General features: G+C 42.6%; 1 protein-coding gene across 1 annotated transcript in view; it reads right to left on the minus strand.

Moving 5' to 3' along the window:
- Positions 1–22,422, minus strand: part of LOC127425333 (CUB and sushi domain-containing protein 2-like) — a 463,524-nt gene that overhangs the window by 326,172 nt on the left and 114,930 nt on the right. Inside the window, exon 4 of the mRNA XM_051671189.1 lies at positions 1,206–1,400. Coding sequence (XP_051527149.1) covers positions 1,206–1,400 — 195 coding nt within the window. The remainder of the gene's footprint in view (positions 1–1,205; positions 1,401–22,422) is intronic.

A 22,422-nucleotide genomic window follows, 5' to 3' on the forward strand; every position in this document is an offset into this window, starting at 1 on the left:
AAATCTAGGCTATTTTGGGGAGGTTCATTAATCCAGTGGTTTTCAACCTGTTTTACTCCAATGCCCCTTTCCTGACCGACAATATTCATAGGCCAGGACTCTCCCTCACTTGTCCAAGTGAGCACTATTCCAAGTGAGAAATAATATGTCAGTTGATATTGTAATCCAGACTTCTTAGTGTTTTTTATTCAATAATTTTAAATACTTTTAAGTCATCATGAGGCCCCCTTGGAAGTGGCTGGATGGCCTTCAAGATGCATGCATTTGAGATTTTTTAAAAAATCAATCCGATCGAGAGGCATATAAAAGACACGATTTGGCAAAGTGGCCTCAAAACAGAACTACATAAGCATATGAAAGTTTGCAGCCTAAAGACGAGAAAAAAAAAAAAAAAAAAAAAAAAAACATAATGTCTGTTTTACTTTTTTACAGCAATTGTTGGAGCAATTTTAGCCACTTCTTATTTTTAGTTTCTATAGGCCAATTCAAATGCAGTAAAATTAAGATGCCCAGTATTAGCAATAAAGGGATGGCTCACCCAAAAATGAAAATTCTGTCATGTCATTTCTGATGTGTATGACTCTTTCTTCTGCTGAACACATTTTTCAGTGTCTTCAAAAGGGACATGACAAGTGTGAGTGAGAAACAGATCCATATTTAAGTCCTATTTACTATCAATCTAACAAATTTTGTTTTTTGGCGATTCGCATTCTTCATGCACATCACCACCTACTGGGCAGGGAGATTAATTTATATTAACAAAGGACTTAAATATTGATAGGTTTCTCACCCACACCTATCATATCACTTCTGAAGACATGTATTTAACCACTGGAGTTGAATAGATTACTTTTATGCTGCCTTAATATGCTGTTGGAGCTTTAACATTTTGGTACCCATTCACTTGCATTGTGAAGATCTACAGAGCTGAAATATTTTCTAAAAATCCTTGTTTGTGTTCAGCAGAAGAAAGAAAGTCATACACATCTGGGATTGCATGAGGGTGAGTGAATTATTTTTTTTTATCATTTTTGGGTGCACTATCCCTTTAACATCATCACAGAGGTGATAGTACAACGGATTTATATCTGTATTTCGGAGACACATTTATGTGGCCAGTTGATCATGGAATGAACATAATCAGATAGCAATAAAATCGATCAAGATGCAATAAGTATAAATAGGCCCTGAGCTCCTGGACTCACCTCGGCAGTATGGGAGGGGGAAGTCCCAGGCTGCAGTGCCGGAAGAGGTGGCCAGGCAGGACAGCACAGTGTGTCCCTCCAGCACATAGCCCTGGTTGCAGCTGTAGCGTATCTTGTCCCCGATGTTGAAAGTGGATCCCTGCTGCATGCCGTTGAGCAAGTGGCCTGGATTTCCACAGGTGTAACTTGGAAGAGCTAGAAAGGAAGGGTGACAGAAAGCTAGATTAATTATATTACTTGCCCGAAGAATTGTTTATATCAGTAATTGTTCATAAAAAAATAAATAAAAAAAAATCTAACCAAATCAACAAAAAAACTGACAACAATGATATAATAAATGTTGCTTCTTTAGGACGAATCAAGCAAAAAACAAAAAGGCTAAGATACAAGCAATGACTCTGTCAAAAAGGCTGGGTTAGGGTGAACCTGAAAGGTTCTTCCAAATGCATCACAATTTCTCCAATTATTTTCATTATGATTGGAAGGGATGCACCGGTCCGATACCTGGATCGGTATCGGCTCCGATACTGAAGCTTTTAGACGGATCGGGTATCGGTCCGACGAGCCCGATCCAAATCCGATACTGTGTGTTAGTCATGTTCGTTACTGTCAAGCTCCAAAAAATGCAATAGCTTGAAGACGTGCAATAGCTCTGTGAATCACAAAAGGCCGTGTTTTATAAATAAATATATTAAATGTACGCGCAGCTCCAGTGCATCAGTGAATGGCGCTGTTCTGTTTACACACACACTCGTGGCTATTTTTAGCCTTCACGCGGTGCGCAATATTTGAGTGCTACTCACGAACAACATCTCAGATGTAGATGCTCAAAAGTTAGGTACACTTATAATATGCATTAAGAATGGCACTGGAGGTGCTTTTTTTTTTTTTTTTTTTTTTTACCAGAATTTGAATAAGAAGCGAATTAAACTACTGTGAACTTGCCAACAAACAGACACATGCAGGACTTCCTGGAGAGATCAGAATGTCATAATAAAAGCGTGAGGGTTTAAAAGTTAAAGGTGCATGACTGAGATATATTGCTATATATTACTATTATAATATATAATTATTATTATTATCATTTCTTTACAAATTATAATAATATTTAAGTTGAATGGGTTCAAAAAAATAACTGTGTGAATGAAAAATGGAAAGATGTCTTACAACTAAATTGAACAAAAAAGAGATCTGAATCCTTTAAAGTCCAGATACAAAAAAATTTGCGAAACAAAAAAAAAAAACGGCTTCTTTTCTACTGATGACTTATACTGGAATTACTGTTAATTTTGCTGCTACATTATCCAGTATACTAGTTAACAGTAAGTTTTCTTAATAAGCTATACATTTATATTGAAATAATGTGTAGTTAAAGGTTTGTGTTTCTTTATAACTTAAAGAGCACACCCAATTAGTTCCACACAATAATGTAAAGATATTCTAAACTGATTATGCAAAAAAAACAACACTGGTATCGGATCGGGATCGGTATCGGCCGATACTGAGATTTCCGATATCATAATCAGATCGGAAGAGAAAAAGTGGTATCGGTGCATCCCTAATGATTGGTCCTTTTCCTCCACCCTCTACAGTCTCTTATCTCATAAAATGAACAAATCTATGTCAAGGGGAACCATAATAATGTTTGTTCTACATTCAAGTTCTCCTGTCCTGTAAGGCAGATGTTTTTCATATTGCTTTTCATTAAGTCAGTGCGCTAACATCTGTATTGACCAGTAAAGCCATGCTAGTATAATTTTGCTCATGAGCACACAAGGTGCTAGGCATTGGAGTACCTATACTGGAAGTTAAGCTTACAGTAATGGCAATGACCTGGTAGAAAGGATAAACACTGCAGTGGGGGAATTTGTCTCCGGTGTAAGTGTTGCAGGGAAATGGAAAGACAGCTAGTGAGAAAGAGAGATAGGTGGGCTGACTGCTGATTACATCAGCAATGATTAGAAATGTGGTTTTATCATGGCACATGTGAGAGCATGTGAGAGACAGACGTGTTACACACACACACACTTGTTGGTGCAGCTATCATTATGAGGACTCTCCATAGACATAATGATTTTTATACTGTATGAACTAGATTCTATCCCCTAACCCTAACACTACCCCTAAACCTAACCCTCACAAAAAACTTTCTGCATTTTTACATTTTCAATAAAACATAGTTTAGTATGTTTTTTAAGCGATTTGAATTATGGGGACACTAGAAATGTCCTCATAAACGACATTTATAGCATAATACCCTTGTAATTACCAGTTTATAACCTAAAACAAAGTCCTTGTAAACCACTTAAACCTGCCCACACACACACACACTTGCATGCATAATGATGAATTGATGAACAGTGATGCAGATGAGACAAGGTAGGCACTGAGATTGATCCTACTTCAAGACCCCAAGAAATAAAAATGAGAGTTTTATGACTTTGAGTCCATGTGTGTTAGGTTTGAGGCCTTCAATATACTAGTGTACTTCTAAGCATTGACTACATTCAGTGAAGTCCTGACCAATCAGAGCTGGAACAATTGATGTCAGACCAATCAAAACAGATCATAATACATACATACTTAGGTGACAGATGTTGACTTTATAAAGAATTCAGAGTAAGTTATAATGAATCTACGTACTGCTGCATCAGAACTAGTATATTTATTAATTCAGAATAAAACATATTTCTATAGGTAATTTTAAATGTCTTTTTATGACAGAAATTATTTTGTTCTAGTTAAAGGTCTGTTTAAACTTTTCTGTTTAAAGGACTGCTTTATCAGCCCATCCATGCTGACCAATAACAAGAATCAAGCAATAAGAAACTGAAGCTTAACACTTTTTAAGATAAATTATTGCCTGATTGCTATTATTTGCTCTAATCGTGATCATTAGAGATTACTATGATCATTGTGCACTTTAATTCCACTGAATTCCATGTTGCCATCTACATAAGGGAATTTTAAGTGAATAACGAAGACTCATTGTCAAACAAGAATGCACATTGTGTTCAATATTATTTCACAAGTGGGTCTCTTACAATAGTTTTAGGAATTTTACAATTTACTTATCTTAGCAAATATGACTTCTAAGTTTTACAAATACTGTAACCTTTGCAACAATGCAATATTAGTTACAGCATCGAACTACAAATAAGGGGGAAAAAAAACGAATTGAACTATAATTTTAGGCATGGTTATTTAAAATCTTCTATAGATAGTACAGCCAAAAAGCATGTTAACATAGCCATTCATATGAAAATGAAGATAATTTTTGGAAATAAAAGTTAAATAAAAACTAAAAGTTCACATACATATATATATATATATATTGGTACAATTCTTTGTATATTATTTGTAACAACCCTTTATGAGGTAAAATTAGTCCAACATATTGTTAATGAGTTGACATGTTGGCTTAAATGTACAACCCAGCCTGCTGGATTAAAATATGTAACCCTACTTCGCTGGGTTATTTTTAACCAAATGTGTCTTCTGTCCCCAGCGCTGGGTTGCTAATTGGGTTATGTTTAACCCAGCCAATTTCAGTAAATGGCTATGATGCAACAAAAAAATTAATAAAATGTGTGTCTTCATAATATTTCATCAAAACGCAATGAATTATTCTGCCTTAACAGCAACTTTCCTTTTCAGCTGATGTCACAAATCTCTCTTATTTTTTAACACCTCGCCTCCAACCACCTGACTCTATTTTTGTATGTAATGCCCACTTTTCACAATCCCAAAAGAGTCCTGATGGATAAAATCCTAATTCAAATGCTGTTTTTCTCAGAAATCCATCCGATTATGGAGATAAAATGGCCTCCGAATGACCTGAGTTTAGTGCTTCCTTAATTACCTTGACTGAACATTGAGTGGCATGATTAACAGAATCCATGTGAGCTAGATTGCTAACTAGAATCCTCTGTTCAAACAAACAGAAAACATAAAATCAATTTCCCATTATTCTTTTCTAATTCTGCCAATACATCAATCAGAATTGCCTTGAGCATTTTGACAGTATGCCTCTTTATTTCTTAAATATACATCTCTACTGATCTTGCAGCACTTTGAGTATTCTGTGCAGACCCTAGCTGTTCCCCCATATCCTGTTCTCCCTGTGGCCTACTGCATTTGTCATCTCCAGTCTATAACTCACAGGACTCTGTACGGTATTACTGCTTTAACCATTTTAAGAGTTGCTACTGTACCCCTAGCTCGTCTCACAGCCTGGCAAATGTGGTGTTTATCTTGTCTAGCTAGTCTACCAGCCTAAACAACTTAAAAGTGCACAACATTCCTCTTAAACCCATCAAAACAGATCAGCCTAGCCAATGGAATGGGATATGACACACTTCTTTCCCTGAAAAATGTCAGTGAAGCAAATTAGATTTGCATAAATGGACTGGCAAGGCAAAGACATAATTAAAGTGTGCATGTGTGATCATAACAATCAAGGCTCAAATAAGCTGAACAGCTTATCGTGTAATATTTCTGCACCAAATTGTACAGAACTGATTTTATGCTTATGGGTATTGATTTGTTATACCAGCACAAAATAATGGAAGCAGCAACATATGGAAATTATACGCAGAGCAGCAGCCAAGAAAGCAACAACACAAACGAGTCACAAATAATAGCATACAGTTACCTACCTAGTCTGTATGTGACATATACAGTCACATTAACCAGCATGTACAGTATAGGCAAGGTTATGAAACCCTTGTGTCCATGCACATAAAAGTGTATATGAAAGCTCTGGTTGCAACCTGCTTTGACACCCAGTTCTCTCTATACTTAAGTAACTCTGTTCAAACTCTGTTACTTAAGTGACATTGTGAAATTGATCACAAAACACTACCACATTAGCTCAATAATCAGTTTATGCTATGTTGAGCAACGATTCAATCAATGCCTCTCTGTGCGTGCACAATTACCAGGCAACTGCAGTGAACACTCATCACCCCCTGCACGCAACGGGCAAGACATGCAATCTCTATACATAAGAGTTGAGCATTAGCGGCTTCACGCTATATAAGTTCTACCTAAAAGGAGACAGCTTACTTGAGCATGAAATAAAATGGACTTTCAAGTCAAACGTTAATTTGTCCAAGGTCTTTCATGCTTTTCAAATGCATTACTATTGTAGGGCCCTATGAAATCAGTTGGACGGAACTGGCTCCAGGCACTGGCTCTGGGACGGGCGCGGCTCCAGGCGCTGGCTCTGGGACGGACGCGGCTCCAGGCGCTGGCTCTGGGACGGACGAGGCTCCAGGCTCTAGGCACTGGCTCTGGGATGGATGAGGCTCCATGCGCTGGCTTTGGGACAGACGAGGCTCCAGGCGCTGGCTCTGGGACGGATGAGGCTCCAGGCTCTAGGCACTGGCTCTGGGACGGATGAGGCTCCATGCGCTGGCTTTGGGACGGACGAGGCTTCAGGCACTGGATCTGGGAAGGACGAGGCTCCAGGTTCTAGCTCTGGGATGGATGAGGCTCCAGGCACTGGATCTGGGACGGACGAGGCTTCAGGTGCTGGCTCGTTGACCGTGGCAGGCGTGGGCACTGGCTCGTTGACCGTGGCAGGTGTGGGCGCTGGCTCGTAGACCGTGGCAGGTGTGGGCGCTGGCTCGTAGACCGTGGCAGGTGTGGATGCTGACAGTGGTGAGGGATTACTGCCATACCCCACATTGTAGGGGGGGAAAGTTCAAATATGCCTCCTGGCAGACAGGATTTCACAGGCTCGTTGAATCCAAAGTGATAGCAGTTCTTGAGTGCAATATATGTACATATATAAAAATATAAAAATAAAAATATCAGCCCTTTTGGCCGATTTGTTTCTTGAGGGCGCTGAGAATCACCTGCTTTCATGTGAAGCGACTGAGACATGTAAACGACCAGTCACGGTTTGTTTTGCTGTTACATGCCATCGTGTTACTACAATAATAGACCAGTGTGCAACATAGTCTCATTTAAATGGTCCGCATATCAGAGCATCGGCAGATGCGTTTGAGCTCATAACGTTAAAGTGCTTACCTGTTTCATTCTCCCTCTCTTTCCTCAACAGTTCCCTGTAACTTTTAACTGTCTTGTCTAATGATAAAAAGACAAATATCAATAACACTAATATCATATACGTCTGCAAATATGCAGATATCTCATTTAAACAGATGTAATAAACCAGCCTCACACAACTTCAGCAGATCCAGCATCCTTTGGAATGCTCATAAATCTTCCTCTGAATCACATATTCTAACAGTCTCTCCTCAACAGTTCCCTGTAACTTTTCTAATGATAAATGGAACTATGGGAATTATGTTGTGACTATAAAAATCCAAAATAAATCAAAACTGTGTTTTATTTTAGCATCTTCAAAGTAGACACCCTGTGCCTAGAATTTGCAGACATGTACTCTTGACATTTTCTCAACCAGCTTCTTGAGGTATCACCCTGGGATGCTTTTTAAACAGTATTGAAGGAGTTCCGATCTATGTTGGGCACTTATTGGCTGCTTTTCTTTATTATTTGGTCCAAGTCATCAATTTCAAAAACGATTTTATTTATTTATTTTTTTATAAAATTTTAGTTTTGTAATTAAATAAATTAATATGTTGGCACAATTATATTTTTGTCTACAAAACTAATTTCAAACATTTAAGCATACGCCTTCAGATCATGAGAAACATTTCAGTCAAGTGTTTCAAAACTTTTGACCGGTAGTGTATATATATACTGTATATTAATATATACTGTATATATATATATATATATATATATATATATATATATATATATATATATATATATATATATAAGTACTGTGCAAAAGTTTTAGGCACTTGTGAAAAATGTTGCATAGTGAGGATTTCTTCAAAAAATAATGACATAAATATTTGTCATTTATCACTTAATGTCATACAAAGTCCAGTAAACATAAAAAAGCTAAATCAATATCCGGTGTGACCACCTTTGCCTTCAAAACAGCACCAATTCTCCTAGGTACACCTGGACACAGTTTTTCTTGATTGTTGGCAGACAGGATGTTCCAAGATTCTTGGAGAATTCACCACAGTATCTATTTAGGCTGTCTCAATTGCTTCTGTCTCTTTATGTAATCTCAGACTGATACAATGCTCAGTGGGGGGCTTTTGGGGGGCAATGACATCTGTTGCAGGGCTCCCTGTTCTTCTATTCTAATATTTTCTATTTGCAAAAGTAATGTTTGGGAGTCTAACATTTATGTTTCCTATTGACACACTAAAGCTGAAGATATAAATAACCATCTTAAGACAAATGCTTTTGTGAAACATCTTATGTGCTTATGTGTTAAGACTTTTGCACAATACTGTATATATATATATATATATATATATATATATATATATATATATATATATATATATATATATATATGAAAAACAAAAGAAAACAAACAAAACAAAAACTATGTTTGGTACGGAACATGCTGGAACTCTCAAAAGCACTGCATATCTGGGTTTCTGCTTTATTATTATTATTATTATTATTATTATTATTATTATTATTATTATCTATTTATTTTTGGTCTTTTTGGCACTTTATTGAAAGGAAAAGTGAGAGTGGAGACAAGAAACATCAAGGAAAAGAGGGGAAAATGGAATCGGTAAATAAGGTGAAGCAGACTCAAACTTGCTTTGCCTGCATGAGCGTCACACCTCAGCATGTTGTAGCACATACAAGAACCACTAAGACACAGTGTTTTCTGTCTTAGAGGATTATTGAAGACAAGTGTACCATTTGTCACTGGATACTCACTTTCTATGTCACATACAGTCCTTTCAAGAAGTAATATCCAACCAGTACAAGCAAATTTTTTTTGTGCATATTTTAGGTGTAAAATCAAAAGTGGCTGCTACAGTCACGATTTTAACAGTGGCTTATGAATTCATACTTAATACAAATGGGTTTATGTGAAATTTAAACAATATTCTAGCATCAATGAGACTTTCTTCACAAGTCACAAGGTCTTTTATCTGGATCTCTTTTATCTCAGGGGTACACTCAGGGTATGTATTTCGTTAGTACCTTGTGTCAGCAGAAAAGCAGATATGGAGGTAGAGAGAGATCAGTTTAATAAATGCACAGTTTACATACCCAAGCAACTGGGGGTTAAAGGTGCCTGTCTAACACTGAATGCTCAGTAACATTATATGTTCATAATTGGCTAAACAGCTGCCCAGAGGAAACCAGCTTTGATTCTCCATTCTGTGTGCTTGTTATTTATATATCTATATACTTATTTATTTATTTATTTATTGTCTCCAACATAAGCCAGAACGTGGTGCGAACAGTAGGATTCCAGAGCCAATTAATTGGTTGTATGGTCAGCTCATAGTAAAATTTGGTTGTGGAAATACTTAAATCAAACATGCGCACACACACAAGCAGGCAGTGTAATTGGGATTGTGATAACTGTTGTACAACAAGAAAAAAATAAATATAATAAAAACCAGAGTGAACCTAGTTTTGCCTTCCTAAAAAACACAGGAGAGTAAACATAAGTCTGTTAGTGACACCCTGTTGAAGCAGCGACTAAGAATGGACAAACAAAAGCTCATGAAACATTAATAAGCACTCAGTAAGCCTCCAAACTTCAAGTATGTGTAATTCATTGGGTCCCGTAGGGCGTGTAGAACCGAAACAACAAAATATCTCAAGAATGTGGGCGTCAGAAAGTGAAAGTGTCAAAAAAAAAGAGACAGGATGATGGTTCGATACAAGCTAAGCTCTATCAATAGCATTTTTGGCATAAAGTTGATTACTAAAAATAAATAAATAAATTACACTCATCCCTCCTTTTATTTTAAAAAAGAAAGCAAAAATCAAAGCTACAGTGATGCACTTACAATTGAAGTGAAGGCAAATTTTCTGGCGCGTCCTGCTGGATTTTTTCCGCATAACAGAGGAAACAACTTAAAATACTCCGTCATTTTTGGGCATACAGATAAGTGTAAGACATCATTAGAAACTATAAAGGGTCTACTTTTATTTGTGTACACTCACAATAACAACAAAACCTTGTGCTTTTGTAAAATAAAGAAAATAAACAGGGTGCGCTTTCAGCCGTGTCTGTCTCCGCGAGCATCTTTCTGAAACACATCACAAAAATGAACTGAAACTCCGCGAATACTTATCAGACAAACATGAAACATATGTATAAAGAAAGCTTAAAATGTCTACTTTTAAATAAAACAATTCAAATTTAAAACAAATATTCTCCTGCAATGTAATCTGTATGAAACTGAGGTGATCAATGCAAATATGCAAATGGTAAACGCCCCCAACAATGCCTTAAAAAACATCAAGTTCATCATCCGATTCATTCACTTTCCTGCGTGTTTGGAAGATGGCACGCTACACAGGTGAGGAAGCTCTACAGATGGTCCTGGATAGTGAAGAGTTCCCATTTTCCTCAGAAGAAGAGCGGGACTCCGACGATGAATGTTTACATTTTGAAGAGCGATTTGATCCAGCCGAGGATACAATTCCGGATGAGTAAGTCATTTAGTTTTACTTACATTAGTTGACATGCTATTTTATATAAACATGGACATATTTTACTAGTTGGACTATTTCCAGACTTGCCAGCCAGGATTCAGAGTATTGAAATTTGAAATATGTCCTAATAGGCAAGTTTGTCTTTGCTAAAGCAGGTATTTCAATTGTATGCTGAATGATATAAATATGATATGTAATATGATATAAAAATAATATGAATGTTTAGATTATATTTTAACTAGTGTTTATGCTGCCTCATTATCATCAGCAAAGCTTGTCCTTGCAAATATCTGTTTGGGTGTAAATTTGTCAAATGTGCTGTAAATGCCCATATTAGAAAATCAGCATATCAGAATGATTTCTGAAGGACCATGTGACACTGAAGACTGCAGTAATGATGCTGAAAATTCAGCTTTGATCACAGGAATAAATTGCATTTGACAATATATTCAAATAGAAAAGTTATTTTAAATTGTAAAAAATATTTCATAATATCACCATTTTTTCTGTATTTTTGATCAAATAAATGCAGCCTTGGTGAGTTCTTTTAAAAACATTTAAAAAATCTTACAGATCTATAAACTTTTAAACAGTAGTGTAGGTCTAAAGTTTTTAAGTAAAGTCTTTATGTAAAGAAAATGTATAGTCAAATAATACATTCAAACATTAAGTCTCCTCACATTCATTCTCTCTCAGGGAAGGGGTTTTTGTCTCCTCAGGTGTGAATCACATCAATATTCATGATCATCCACGCCTCCTCGCATATGGCCTTTCTAACACTAAAAGTGTTTTACATAAGTTAAATGACTATATTGTTTAGTATGAATGAGTGATCAGGATGGTTTCACATCATTTTTGTAGCAAAAACTCTAGGCTACAAGATCCAGTTCTCAAAAGTATTGTGAACAAATGTTTAGTATGTGATATATGGCCTTATTTCAATGACTTACAAAAACTTCAAAAACGTGTTTTTTCAAAACCCACACATAAACGTTATTTTCTCAAAAATACAAACATGTACATACATGTTGTTCACATATTATTGTAGCCCAGATTGTGCTGAATACAGTGTTATCAGACTTTAGCCATTAATATGTTATTAAGCAACTGAAAAAAGCACAAATGTCAAAACTTCTCCAGGGCCCAAAACAGCTTCAGACCCAAAAGGGTTAAAGACAGAAATGTAAAGCTTATCGTTTTAAGCATTTACATTAGGCTAATTTCTTCTGTTAAAGCTTGTGTATTATTTGAGCTGTAAAGTTGTTAAACTGTAATTTTTTCGTTGTTTCATGGTTTAAGGATTTACTGTCAAACTGGATATAACGTTTCACAAATGTGTAAGTGATTTTATCACACTAAAATCATCCATTAATAAATTGGCCCCATTCACTTCCATTGTTAGTGACTTCCATTTATTTATTTATTTATTTATTTTTTTAAATGAGAGACAAGTCATACAAATGTTTTTGAAGTAATCAACATTACGCATAATGCTGTGCTTGACTTGTACTGAACCCGGAATATTCCTTTCCCCTTCTGTCACTCACTCGACATTGTGTCAATGTAGTGACACTATGGGTCGCTCTTGAGAGCCCCGAACACCTTAGATCTTTGAAAAAAAGCCAATGAGAATTGGCGAGTGCAATTTGCGTGCCACTCCCCCGGATATACGGGTATAAAAGGAGCTGGCTCTCAACCACTCATTCAGATTTTTTCTTCGGAGCCAAGCGGTTGTACTATCAGTGAGCTGAATACTACTGCTGTTCCATTCACCTCTTAAGAAGCATATGCTGTTGGATATATGGCGCATTTCCAGCGGCTTTCTCTCCTTCTGCATGACGAGTGCAGATTTCACCCCTGGGCAATTTGACAGCGCTAAAAGTGTGTGTATTCCTGCTAAAGAGTATATTTTCTCTATTAGAGCACACACATTGACGTTGAACATCTTTTTAAAGACGCGTATTTATAAAGATGCCTTTCCGTCTTTGTGTGATTCCTGGATGCGATCACTATCTCTCCGCTTCTGACGGCCATGGGCGCTCACTTGTCTGGGCAGCGATCACACTGAGGCAGCGTTCGAGGATGGTTCATGTTCTCATTGCGAGAATATGACCATGGCAATGTTGCGGTCGCGACTTTCCTTCTTCCTGGGGAAAGCCACTCTAGTCGCCTCCCGTGCCTCGCCTTTTATCTCCGGGTACGAGGCCGGCCTGGCTGGTGCTGGAGGCGATTTGGGGGCTTCAATGGGCACGGCTCTGCCGGGTAAATCGCCGCGGACCTCCTGTTACCCAGCACGCTCGTTTGCCCCCGGCGAGTTCTAAGAGGAGACCAGCTCGCCCCAGGGCCAGCTTATTGTCCCTTTCGGAGCTCCGGAGCGGGATGAGGGCGCGATCGCTGCATCGGAGAGCGTGCTGGCGATGTCAGACGCCAAGGACTCGACTGGGCTGCCACCTTCGGGTCGGCCCGCCCAGTCTGAGGCTGACGGCGAGATGACCGCCATGCTTGCCCGGGCCGCCACGTGTGTCGGGTTGGAGTGGAAACTTCCACCCTCCCCTAAGCCCTCGTGGCTAGATGATTGGTTCCTGGGTTCGGCGCGCCGCTCACAGCCACGCCCCCCCTGGTCCCTTTCTTCCCGGAAGTGCATGACAAGCTGACGAGTTCGTGGAGGGCACCTTTTTCTGCCCGAAACCGACCTCCCAGCTCGTCCGCTCTCACTACCCTCGATGGTGGGGTGGCCCACGGGTATACGGAGGTCCCTCAGGTGGATAAGGTGGTTGCGGTGCACCTGTGCCTGTAAAGCGCAGCCACCTGGCGGGATCACCTGGCACTCCCTTCCAAGGCCTGTAGGACGACGTCATCTCTGACAGCCAAAGCCTACAGCGCTGCTGGTCAGGCCGCCTCTGCCCTGTATGCCATGGCCCTCCTGCAAGTACATCAGGCCAAGGCAATAAAGGAACTGCATGTGGGTAGTGTGATGCAGGAGCTGTGCTCGCTGACCGACCTCGCCCTCCAGGCGACGAAGGTCACGGTGTGAGCACTCGGGCAGGCGATGTCCACCCTCGTGGTCCAAGAACGCCACCTGTGGCTGAGTCTGGTCAAGATAAGGGACGTGGACAAGGTTCACTTTCTCAACGCCCCCATCTCCCAGATCGGCCTATTTGGCGACACCATAGAGGACTTCGCCCAGCAGTTCTCGGCGGTGAGGAAGCAGACAGAGGCTATACAACACATCTTGCTCCGGCGTGGCTCAAGATCCCGTATTCTGTCTGCTCACCAAGGGCGTCCCCCTGCGGTGGTGAAAGCCCAGGCGGCTTTGCCTCAGCCCGAGCCCAGTTCTCAGTCCCAGCGTAGAGCCCCCTTCCTCACGGGCCGGCACGAGGACCCGGAAGGCTCCTAAGCGCCCCTGAGATGGACAACCCAGGGAGCGAGATGTCTGCTGCAAACCCGGAGCTGGTATCCAGACCACTCCATCCCCCGGTGGAGGGCCGGGAGGTAAATCCTTGGTTTTACCTTTTCTTTTATGTTTGCTGCACCCCGAATGGGCTGCAGTACCCACATTCTCAAAAGAGCAGTTTCCTCACTCCCTGGGTCACATAGCCAGTGTTTATGACCGCCGTTATCACGGCAACTGGGCACTGAGCACCTGCGACTTAGACGCTGTGAATGCGGGCCCCCCGTCTTCATGCATCTAGTCCACCACACTCACACCCATGGCCAGGTGGTTGTGACGGACTACGAGGATGGTCAAAAAGTCCCTCCTCCCCCGTCACCGACCCCCCTGACACCGGGTACATGAAGCAAGGTAAGTGCTTCGAGGGTCCCCTCAGCGCAGCCACGAGTTCAAGATGAAGTGAGGCTCCTCAACGTGGCATCCCCTGCTCCCTCCCGCCGTGAGGCCCCACCCACAGGTATGTTAAATGCGGTCATCCCCTTAGTGCCCCTCGTGTGACGCGTGGCTAGCGCATTCCAACCCGTTGTGGTGGTTGGCCAGGACCATCCGACTCGGCTACACGATTCAGTTCGGTGAGGGGTGAGAACACTGCCACCGTGTGTGCAGAGATCGCGACCCTTCTGCGCAAGGGCGTGGTAGAGCCTGTCCCTCCAGCCGAGATGAAGAAAGGGTTTTACAGCCCTTACTTCATCATACCGAAGAAAGGCGGTGGGTTGTGGACAATCTTGGACCTGCAAGTTCTGAACTGGGCCTTGCACAGACTCCCATTCAAGATGCTGATGCCAAAGCACATTTTGGTGTGTTTCAAGATTGGTTCGCGGTGGTAGACCCGAAGGACGCGTACTTTCACGTCTTGGTTCTACCACGACACAGACCCTTCCTACGCCTTTCTTTCGGTGGCTGGGCGTATCAGTACAAGGTCCTCCCCTTCAGCCTGTCCCTGTCCCCTCGTGTCTTCACAAAAGTTGCTGAGGCAGCTCTTGCCCCGTTAAGGGAAGTGGGTGTCCGCATACTCAACTACCTCGATGACTGGCTGATTCTAGCTCACTCTCGAGAGTTGCTATGCGCACACAGGGACCTCAGGCAAAGTGCTCAGGCACTTCAGCCGGCAAAGGCTTTGGGTCAACTGGGAAAAGAGCAAGTTCACCCCGGTTCAGAGCATCTCTTTTCTCGGCATAGAGTTAGACTCAGTCTCAATGATAGAGTGCCTCACAAGCGAGCACACACGGTCCACTTCAGCACTGGCTTCAGACACGAGTCCCAAGATGGGCATGGTGCCGCTACACACATCGCGTGGCCATCACGCCGATCTGCCACCACTTGTTCAGCCATTGGACATACCTTGCATTTCTATGGGCAGGAGTTCCCCTACAGCAAGTGTCCAGGCGTGTCGTCATTACGACAGATGCCTTCAAGCGAGGCTGGGGTGCCATGTGCAACGGGCACACAGCCGCTGGCTCCTGGACAGGACCGCGACTGTGTTGGCATATCAACTGCCTTGAGTTGCTGGCAGTATTGCTCGCTCTGCGGATGCTTTTGCCTTTGATCCGGGGCAAGAATGTGTGTTGGTCCAGACGGACAACACAGCGACAGTAGCGTATATAAATCAGCAAGGCAGCTTACGCTCACGTTCTTTCTCAGGGACGGGGCACCATCTGGCACCCGCGCCCAGACCTTTGGAACCTCCACGTCTGGCCCTTGGATGGGATGTGGAAACCTAAGTGGCCTACCACCAGCAGTGATAGACATGATCACTCAGGCCAGAGCTCCCTCCACGAGGCAGCTTTATACCCTGAAGTGGCGTCGGTTCACAAATTGGTGTTCCTCCCGAGCTGAAGACACTCAGAGATGCACAGTCGGGTCAGTGCTTTCCTTCCTGCAGGAGAGGCTGGAGGAACGGCTGTCCCCCTCCACCTTGAAGGTGTATGTGTCCGCCATAGCGGCACACCATGATACAGTGGACGGTAAATCCTTAGGGAAGCATGACCTGATCATCAGGTTCCTGAGAGGCGCCCGGAGGCTGAATCCTCCTAGGCCATGCTTGTTCCCCTCATGGGATCTCACCATGGTCCTCCTGGGCCTTCGCGGAGCCCCCTTTGAGCCGCTAGAGTCAGTCGAGTTGAAAGCCCTCTCCTTGAAGATGGTCCTCCTGATTGCGCTCACCTCCATCAAGAGAGTCGGGGACATGCAAGCGTTCTCTGTCAGCGATACCTGCCTGGAGTTCGGTCTGGGTGACTCTCACGTAATCCTGAGACCCCGGCCGGGCTATGTGCCCAAGGTTCCCACAACCCCCTTCAGGGATCAGGTGGTGAAAATGCAAGCGCTGCCCCAGGAGGAGGCTGACCCAGCCCTGTCATTGCTGTGTCATTGCTTTAGATGCTCTGAGCAGCTCTTTGTCTGCTTTGGCGGACAGCGGAAAGGGAACGCTGTCTCCAAACAGAGGCTTGCCCACTGGATCGTGGATGCCATCACTATGGCATACCAGGCCCAGGCTGTGCCCGCCCCTTTGGGAATACGAGCACACTCCACAAGGAGTCTGGCATCCTCGTGGGCACTGGCCCATGGCACCTCTCTAGCAGACATCTGCAGGGCAGCGGGCTGGGTGACACCCAATACCTTCGCAAGATTTTACAATCTCCGGGTTGAGCCGGTTTCGTCCCATGTTCTGTCAGGTACGAACAGGTAAGTTCGAGAATACGGACAGCTGGCCGAATGTATCACTTGTGTATAGCACCTTTCCCCTCCAAAGAGGCGAAGATGTGCGCTTCTTATTCCCATGTGAGTTCACGAACCCTTGAAACCTGGATGTCCTTCCTCCCTAGCCCTGTGGCTCGTGAATTCAGCGGAGGAATTCACAGCCGGAACCGGTACGTGTGCTAATATGCTCTTACTGAGGTAGGTGCTCCACAGGTGCAGGTTACACCGGTAACCCCCTGTGATGTATTTTCCGCAGTACGGTCTTCCTGTCGGCAGACCTGCGTCTCCCTTCAACAGAGCCCTGCCTGTCCCGGTCACTGTGTTTGTAGAGCTCCTCCCCTTTCAGGCAGGACCTACCACCGCGCCTCTTCCATGTTATGCTCTGAGCCCACATGACATGCTTGCCACATGTTACCTCCCCTCCGGGCAGGATGTGGTCTCCGTGGGGTCTTTTCCCCCTGAAAGAATAGGATAGGAAAAGAACACCTTCCCCGGCGCATATATTGAGCATTAAAATGGCCCCAGCCAAATAACTGAATACTCTGTGGAGAGAAAACATGGCGCGGCCTGCTTCCATACTAGATTTGTCTCTTCCCCCCCAGGGATGTGGGGAACTATACGACATTTTTGGGGCATTGGGGGAGGCTATGTGCAGACCGGTGCACCTGCTACTATGCATGCAGCAGCTTGCTTGCACCTGCACCGGCAGTCCACGTAACACGGTTCAGCTAGTTGTGGCGTTTTGTATAGGGACCCCTAGTGTAACTACATCGATACAACATCGAGTGAGTGACAGAAGGGGAACATCTCGGTTACTGTCGTAACCTCCGTTCCCTGATGGAGGGAACAAGACGTTGTGTCACCCCTGCCACAACGCTGTACTACCCGCTGAAATGGCCGGGACCCTGTCTCGGCTACTCAGCACAAAACCTGAATGAGTGGTTGCGAGCCAGCTCCTTTTATACCCGTATGTCCGGGGGAGTGTTATGCAAATTCCACTCGTCAATTCTCATTGGCCTTTTCTTAAAGATCTGAGGTGTTTGGGGCTCTCAAGAGTGACCCCTAGTGTCACTACATCGATACAATGTCTCGTTCCATCCATCAGGGAATGGAGGTTACAACAGTAACCGAGACGTTAACGTTTTTTGATGAGGGAATGAACTACAATCCCATGAAGCATAGCGAATGAAGTAATTGAATTTTTGGTAGTAATTGAAAGGCAGGAAACTATAAATATTGTTTATAATAAGTATAGAAACAATATATTTTTATTTTATTGCAAAAATATTCAAATATTTGCAAATATAAGAGTAGTTTGATAGTGTAAGGAGACTGACTCAATTGTGTCATTCACAGTGCATCATGAAATATTTTATTTTTATTTGTTATTAATTATTTATTGATTTACTTTATTAATGCTAGTGTAATATAACACAAAGTATAATGTTATAAAATCACGCAAAATAATTTTTATTATTTAAATATTAACAAATATTTCTATTTACTGTATGCTGCTAAATAAAACAACAAAATGCAGCCACTATTTTTAGCAAACTTGAAGAAAGACGACAATTACAGATTTCTCAACATGATCAATATTTTGCCACCCAAATTCAGACTCAATGTGCCGAATTCTGGAAAAGTGCCACCATGCGGCAAATGTTCATGCCCTGAAAATTGCCTGCACTGTGCCTTTGACGTCACATTCCTTTTCATCTTTAGCTAGCGAGATACTTTATTTGCAAAGAAGTTTTCTGAAGATGCTGTAAATAGGGTCTGGAATCACCTACTGTATCTTTTAACAGTACATCCTGAACATGCTACAGAGGCTGACATTTTAACACCAGACTTTTTGAAATGATCTGTCTTTAAATCATTCGCCTCTACTTCTTTTTATGTCCAAGTCTGCAAACACCACATACACCTTCCTAGGCCAGGGGGATTTTTTCCCATACCTTTTCTTTCATTGAAACCTGTTTCTTAAGCACTCTCGATGTAAAGAGCTTGACTGCTGAGAAAATTTAAAACTACCTGGGCCTGCTTAGCTTGACGCATTATTAAAAGGCTTTTATACATCGCACACTTTTATACACTTGCACACCATGGAAGGACGAAAAGCGAGCACCTTTGGTAAAGATAAACAGATCTCTGGTGTTTCACTAATTCAAAATTACCCAATTTATTTGCTGAGTTCTGAATGAAGTAAATGAGCAAATAATGTGCACTTGCTTTCCATAGCAACATGCTCAGATCTTCACTAAAGCTCATCACGTTGCCACGGCAACAGGCACAAGTCCACCTGGGTGTAGTGGGGCAGTGCCGAAGGAGGAATGTAGAGGGAAGGGATGTATGTGTCAATAAGTGTGTGTGTATGTGTTTGTATTCAGTCTCACTGTTTCAAACATCAGAAGGACCCACGAGTCAGACAAAACTGAGTTTACTTGCGCAACTCCAACCTTAGTTCATTCACGGCAGAGTTTGCACCTCCAGTATTGTGTGCTCTTTCTATGAACTGGAGGTCTTACATGCCAGTTCGTACCACTGACCCACAGACAGTGTAACCCCCCTGTCCGTCATTAAAGCTATTTCGAACCAGAGCGACAAACCTTTTTAAAGCACTGTGTGTAATGATGCTACTCATTCCATCCAACAGTGAGTAAAATGGTAAAACGTACATGCACGTTGCCTAAAATATGCTTTGGTAAACCAAAAGGCAGATATTGAATGAAATTTTAATTAAACTTAAAGGAATAGTTCACACAAAAATGAAAATATAGAGTGTAGAAAATTAATGTACACAAAAGGTGAATTTGAGGATTTTTTAAAATAGGTCTTTTCCATGCAACTACAATTCATAGTGACCATAGCCATCAAGCTCCAAAAAACACTATAGGCTAAAAACACTGTAAAAGTAGTCTGTAAAACTTGTGAACTATGTTCAAAAGACATATGCCAACTTTGTGTGATGATAAAACCAAAATGTAAAACATATTTCACTGATAATTGTTCCCTTTGCATCAACAGATCATATTGACTTGCATGTTGACATGTTGCACCAAGTTCCCTTTTGTAGGAACTGGAGCTGCATAATCACATTGAGACTTGCCCTGAGTGTCATGTGGTCTGAAGCCTTTATACAACCACGGCAATTTATTGGCTGATGGTGCTTAAGCGACGCCCCTAGGGAGCTACGTCATGGGCTCCATAAAGGCACTCGCTTCGCACCATAGAGTAAAATTTTCTGTTATTCAGTGCACAATCTCATCTGGCCCTTGTTGTACCAACGACTCACGTCAAAGCGAAGATCATTATTATTCTCCCTTTTGAGTGGCAACACAGTATGGAATTTAAGAAACAACTCACGTCATTTTATACATCGTAATTTCAGAGCAATTTGAATGTGTTTTTTTTCTCCAAACATTACAAGGGTCCGACGGGGACAACGGCGTACAAGCATTGATTGTTTTCAGCTTGAGATTTGCCTCAGCTTCCATGACCAAGGGTCACGGGGCATGCATAATATAACTCAATGTACGATCAAAATAGGTCTACACATGAGCCTGACGGGCTTGCTGTGTAACAAGAATGAGCCCCTATTCAGTGAACGAAATTGGACTGTATAAACATATCCGTTTCTCTCCTGTTTGCCCTTCGGTCAGTATCAGGATGATTTCGCCATTGTACACGCCTCGAACATCTGACAACCAAAATATGGTTCAGTTTTCCCCTGAGCTTGCTGGGGAGCAAACATTATAATAATAAAAAAAAAATAATAATAAAACTTACCGAATTCAGCCTCTGTCTCCATGACCAAGGGTCTCGAGACATGCATAACAGAATTCAGTGTTCATCAAGCACAAGTTCAGTTCAGTTTCAGTTTATTTATCTCGTAGGAAATTACATTTGCACAGGTAACACGAAACACATAACAACACCATAACAACAGACCACACAAACAGTACCATACAAGTCCAGAGCAATAGAGGATCAGGTCAAAGCATGAAAATATAATTTTTATACACGTTAAAATACCATTATTAGAAAGGTTTCAGATACAAATTTGATACAAAAAGGATACAAAAAGGGTGTAATGTTTAACATCAAGTCTAATGTTAAAATGTTTAACATTTTTATTTGTATAGCACCTTTCACAACACACATTGTTTCAAATCAGCTTTACAGAAGAAACAAAAGCCTTTGTCCTCCTCCTCCTCCAGGAGGCAGAAGTTGGCGGTGCAGGCTCTGGGACAGACGAGGCTGGCCACTCAGGCTCTGGGATGGACGAGGCTGGCAACGCAGGCTCTGGGACGGACGAGGCTAGCAACACTGGCTCTGGGATGGACGAGGCTGGCAACGCTGGTCCTGGGATGGACGTAGCTTCCAGCTCGTTGATCGTGGCAGGCGTGGCCATTGGCTCGTTGGCTGTGGCAGGCATGGGCATTGGCTTGTTGGCCGTGGCAGGTGTGGGCGTCAGCTCATTGGCTGTGGCAGGTGTGGGCGTTGGCTCGTTGGTTGTGGCAGGTGTTGGCATCGGCTCGTTGGCTGTGGCAGGCGTGGGCATTGGCTCATTGGCTGTGGCAGGCGTGGGCATTCGCTCATTGGTCGTGGCAGGCGAGGGCACTGACAATTTGTTGGAAAGAGTCTTTGTGGCCCTACGCACCGATATCAGTGGCAGATAATTCAACTTGGAGACAAGGGCCATGAAGGCCTTCGAGCAATGAGTTGCGGGACTGTGGCATGGCATGGAGCAGACTCAGCCATGGCTGTGACATGGCATGGAGTAGGCTGAGGTTTGGCTGTGACATGGTATGGAGCAGGCTGAGGCATTGCTGTGACACGGCATGGAGCAGGCTGAGGCGTGGCTGTGACATGGCATGGAGCAGGCTGAGGCGTGGCTGTGACATGGCATGGAGCAGGCTGAGGTTTGACTGTGACATGGTATGGAGGAGGCTGAGGCGCTGCTGTGACATGGCATGGAGTAGGCTGAGGTTTGGCTGTGACATGGCATGGAGCAGGCTGAGGCGTGGCTGTGACATGGCATGGAGCAGGCTGAGGTGTGGCTGTGACATGGCATTGAGCAGGCTGTGGTGTGGCTGTGACATGGCATGGAGGAGGCTGAGGCATGGCTGTGACATGGCATGGAGCAGGTTGAGGTGTGGCTGTGACATGGCATTGAGCAGGCTGAGGCATGGCTGTGACATGGCATGGAGCAGGCTGTGGCATGGCTGTGACATGGCATGGAGCAGGCTGAGGCTTGCTCCATGCCTCAGCCTGCTCCATGCCATGTCACAGCCATGCCTCAGCCTGAAATCAGGAACAAGTGACCAAGAAAATAATGTAATAAAGTTGGCTTGACATTGGACGTTCTTGATTCACAAATAGTCGCAAATTTAGGGACCGTCTCTAAAGATACAGCAACATTGGAGCATATAAATCCCAAACATTTACAAACATTTCCATAACATAGTGTATACAACTTCATTAACATTTGAAGCAAATGACTTACAGGCATACAACCAACTCCAAAGTGCG

Source organism: Myxocyprinus asiaticus, chromosome 34, assembly GCF_019703515.2.
Source record: "Myxocyprinus asiaticus isolate MX2 ecotype Aquarium Trade chromosome 34, UBuf_Myxa_2, whole genome shotgun sequence".
NCBI lineage: Eukaryota > Metazoa > Chordata > Actinopteri > Cypriniformes > Catostomidae > Myxocyprinus > Myxocyprinus asiaticus.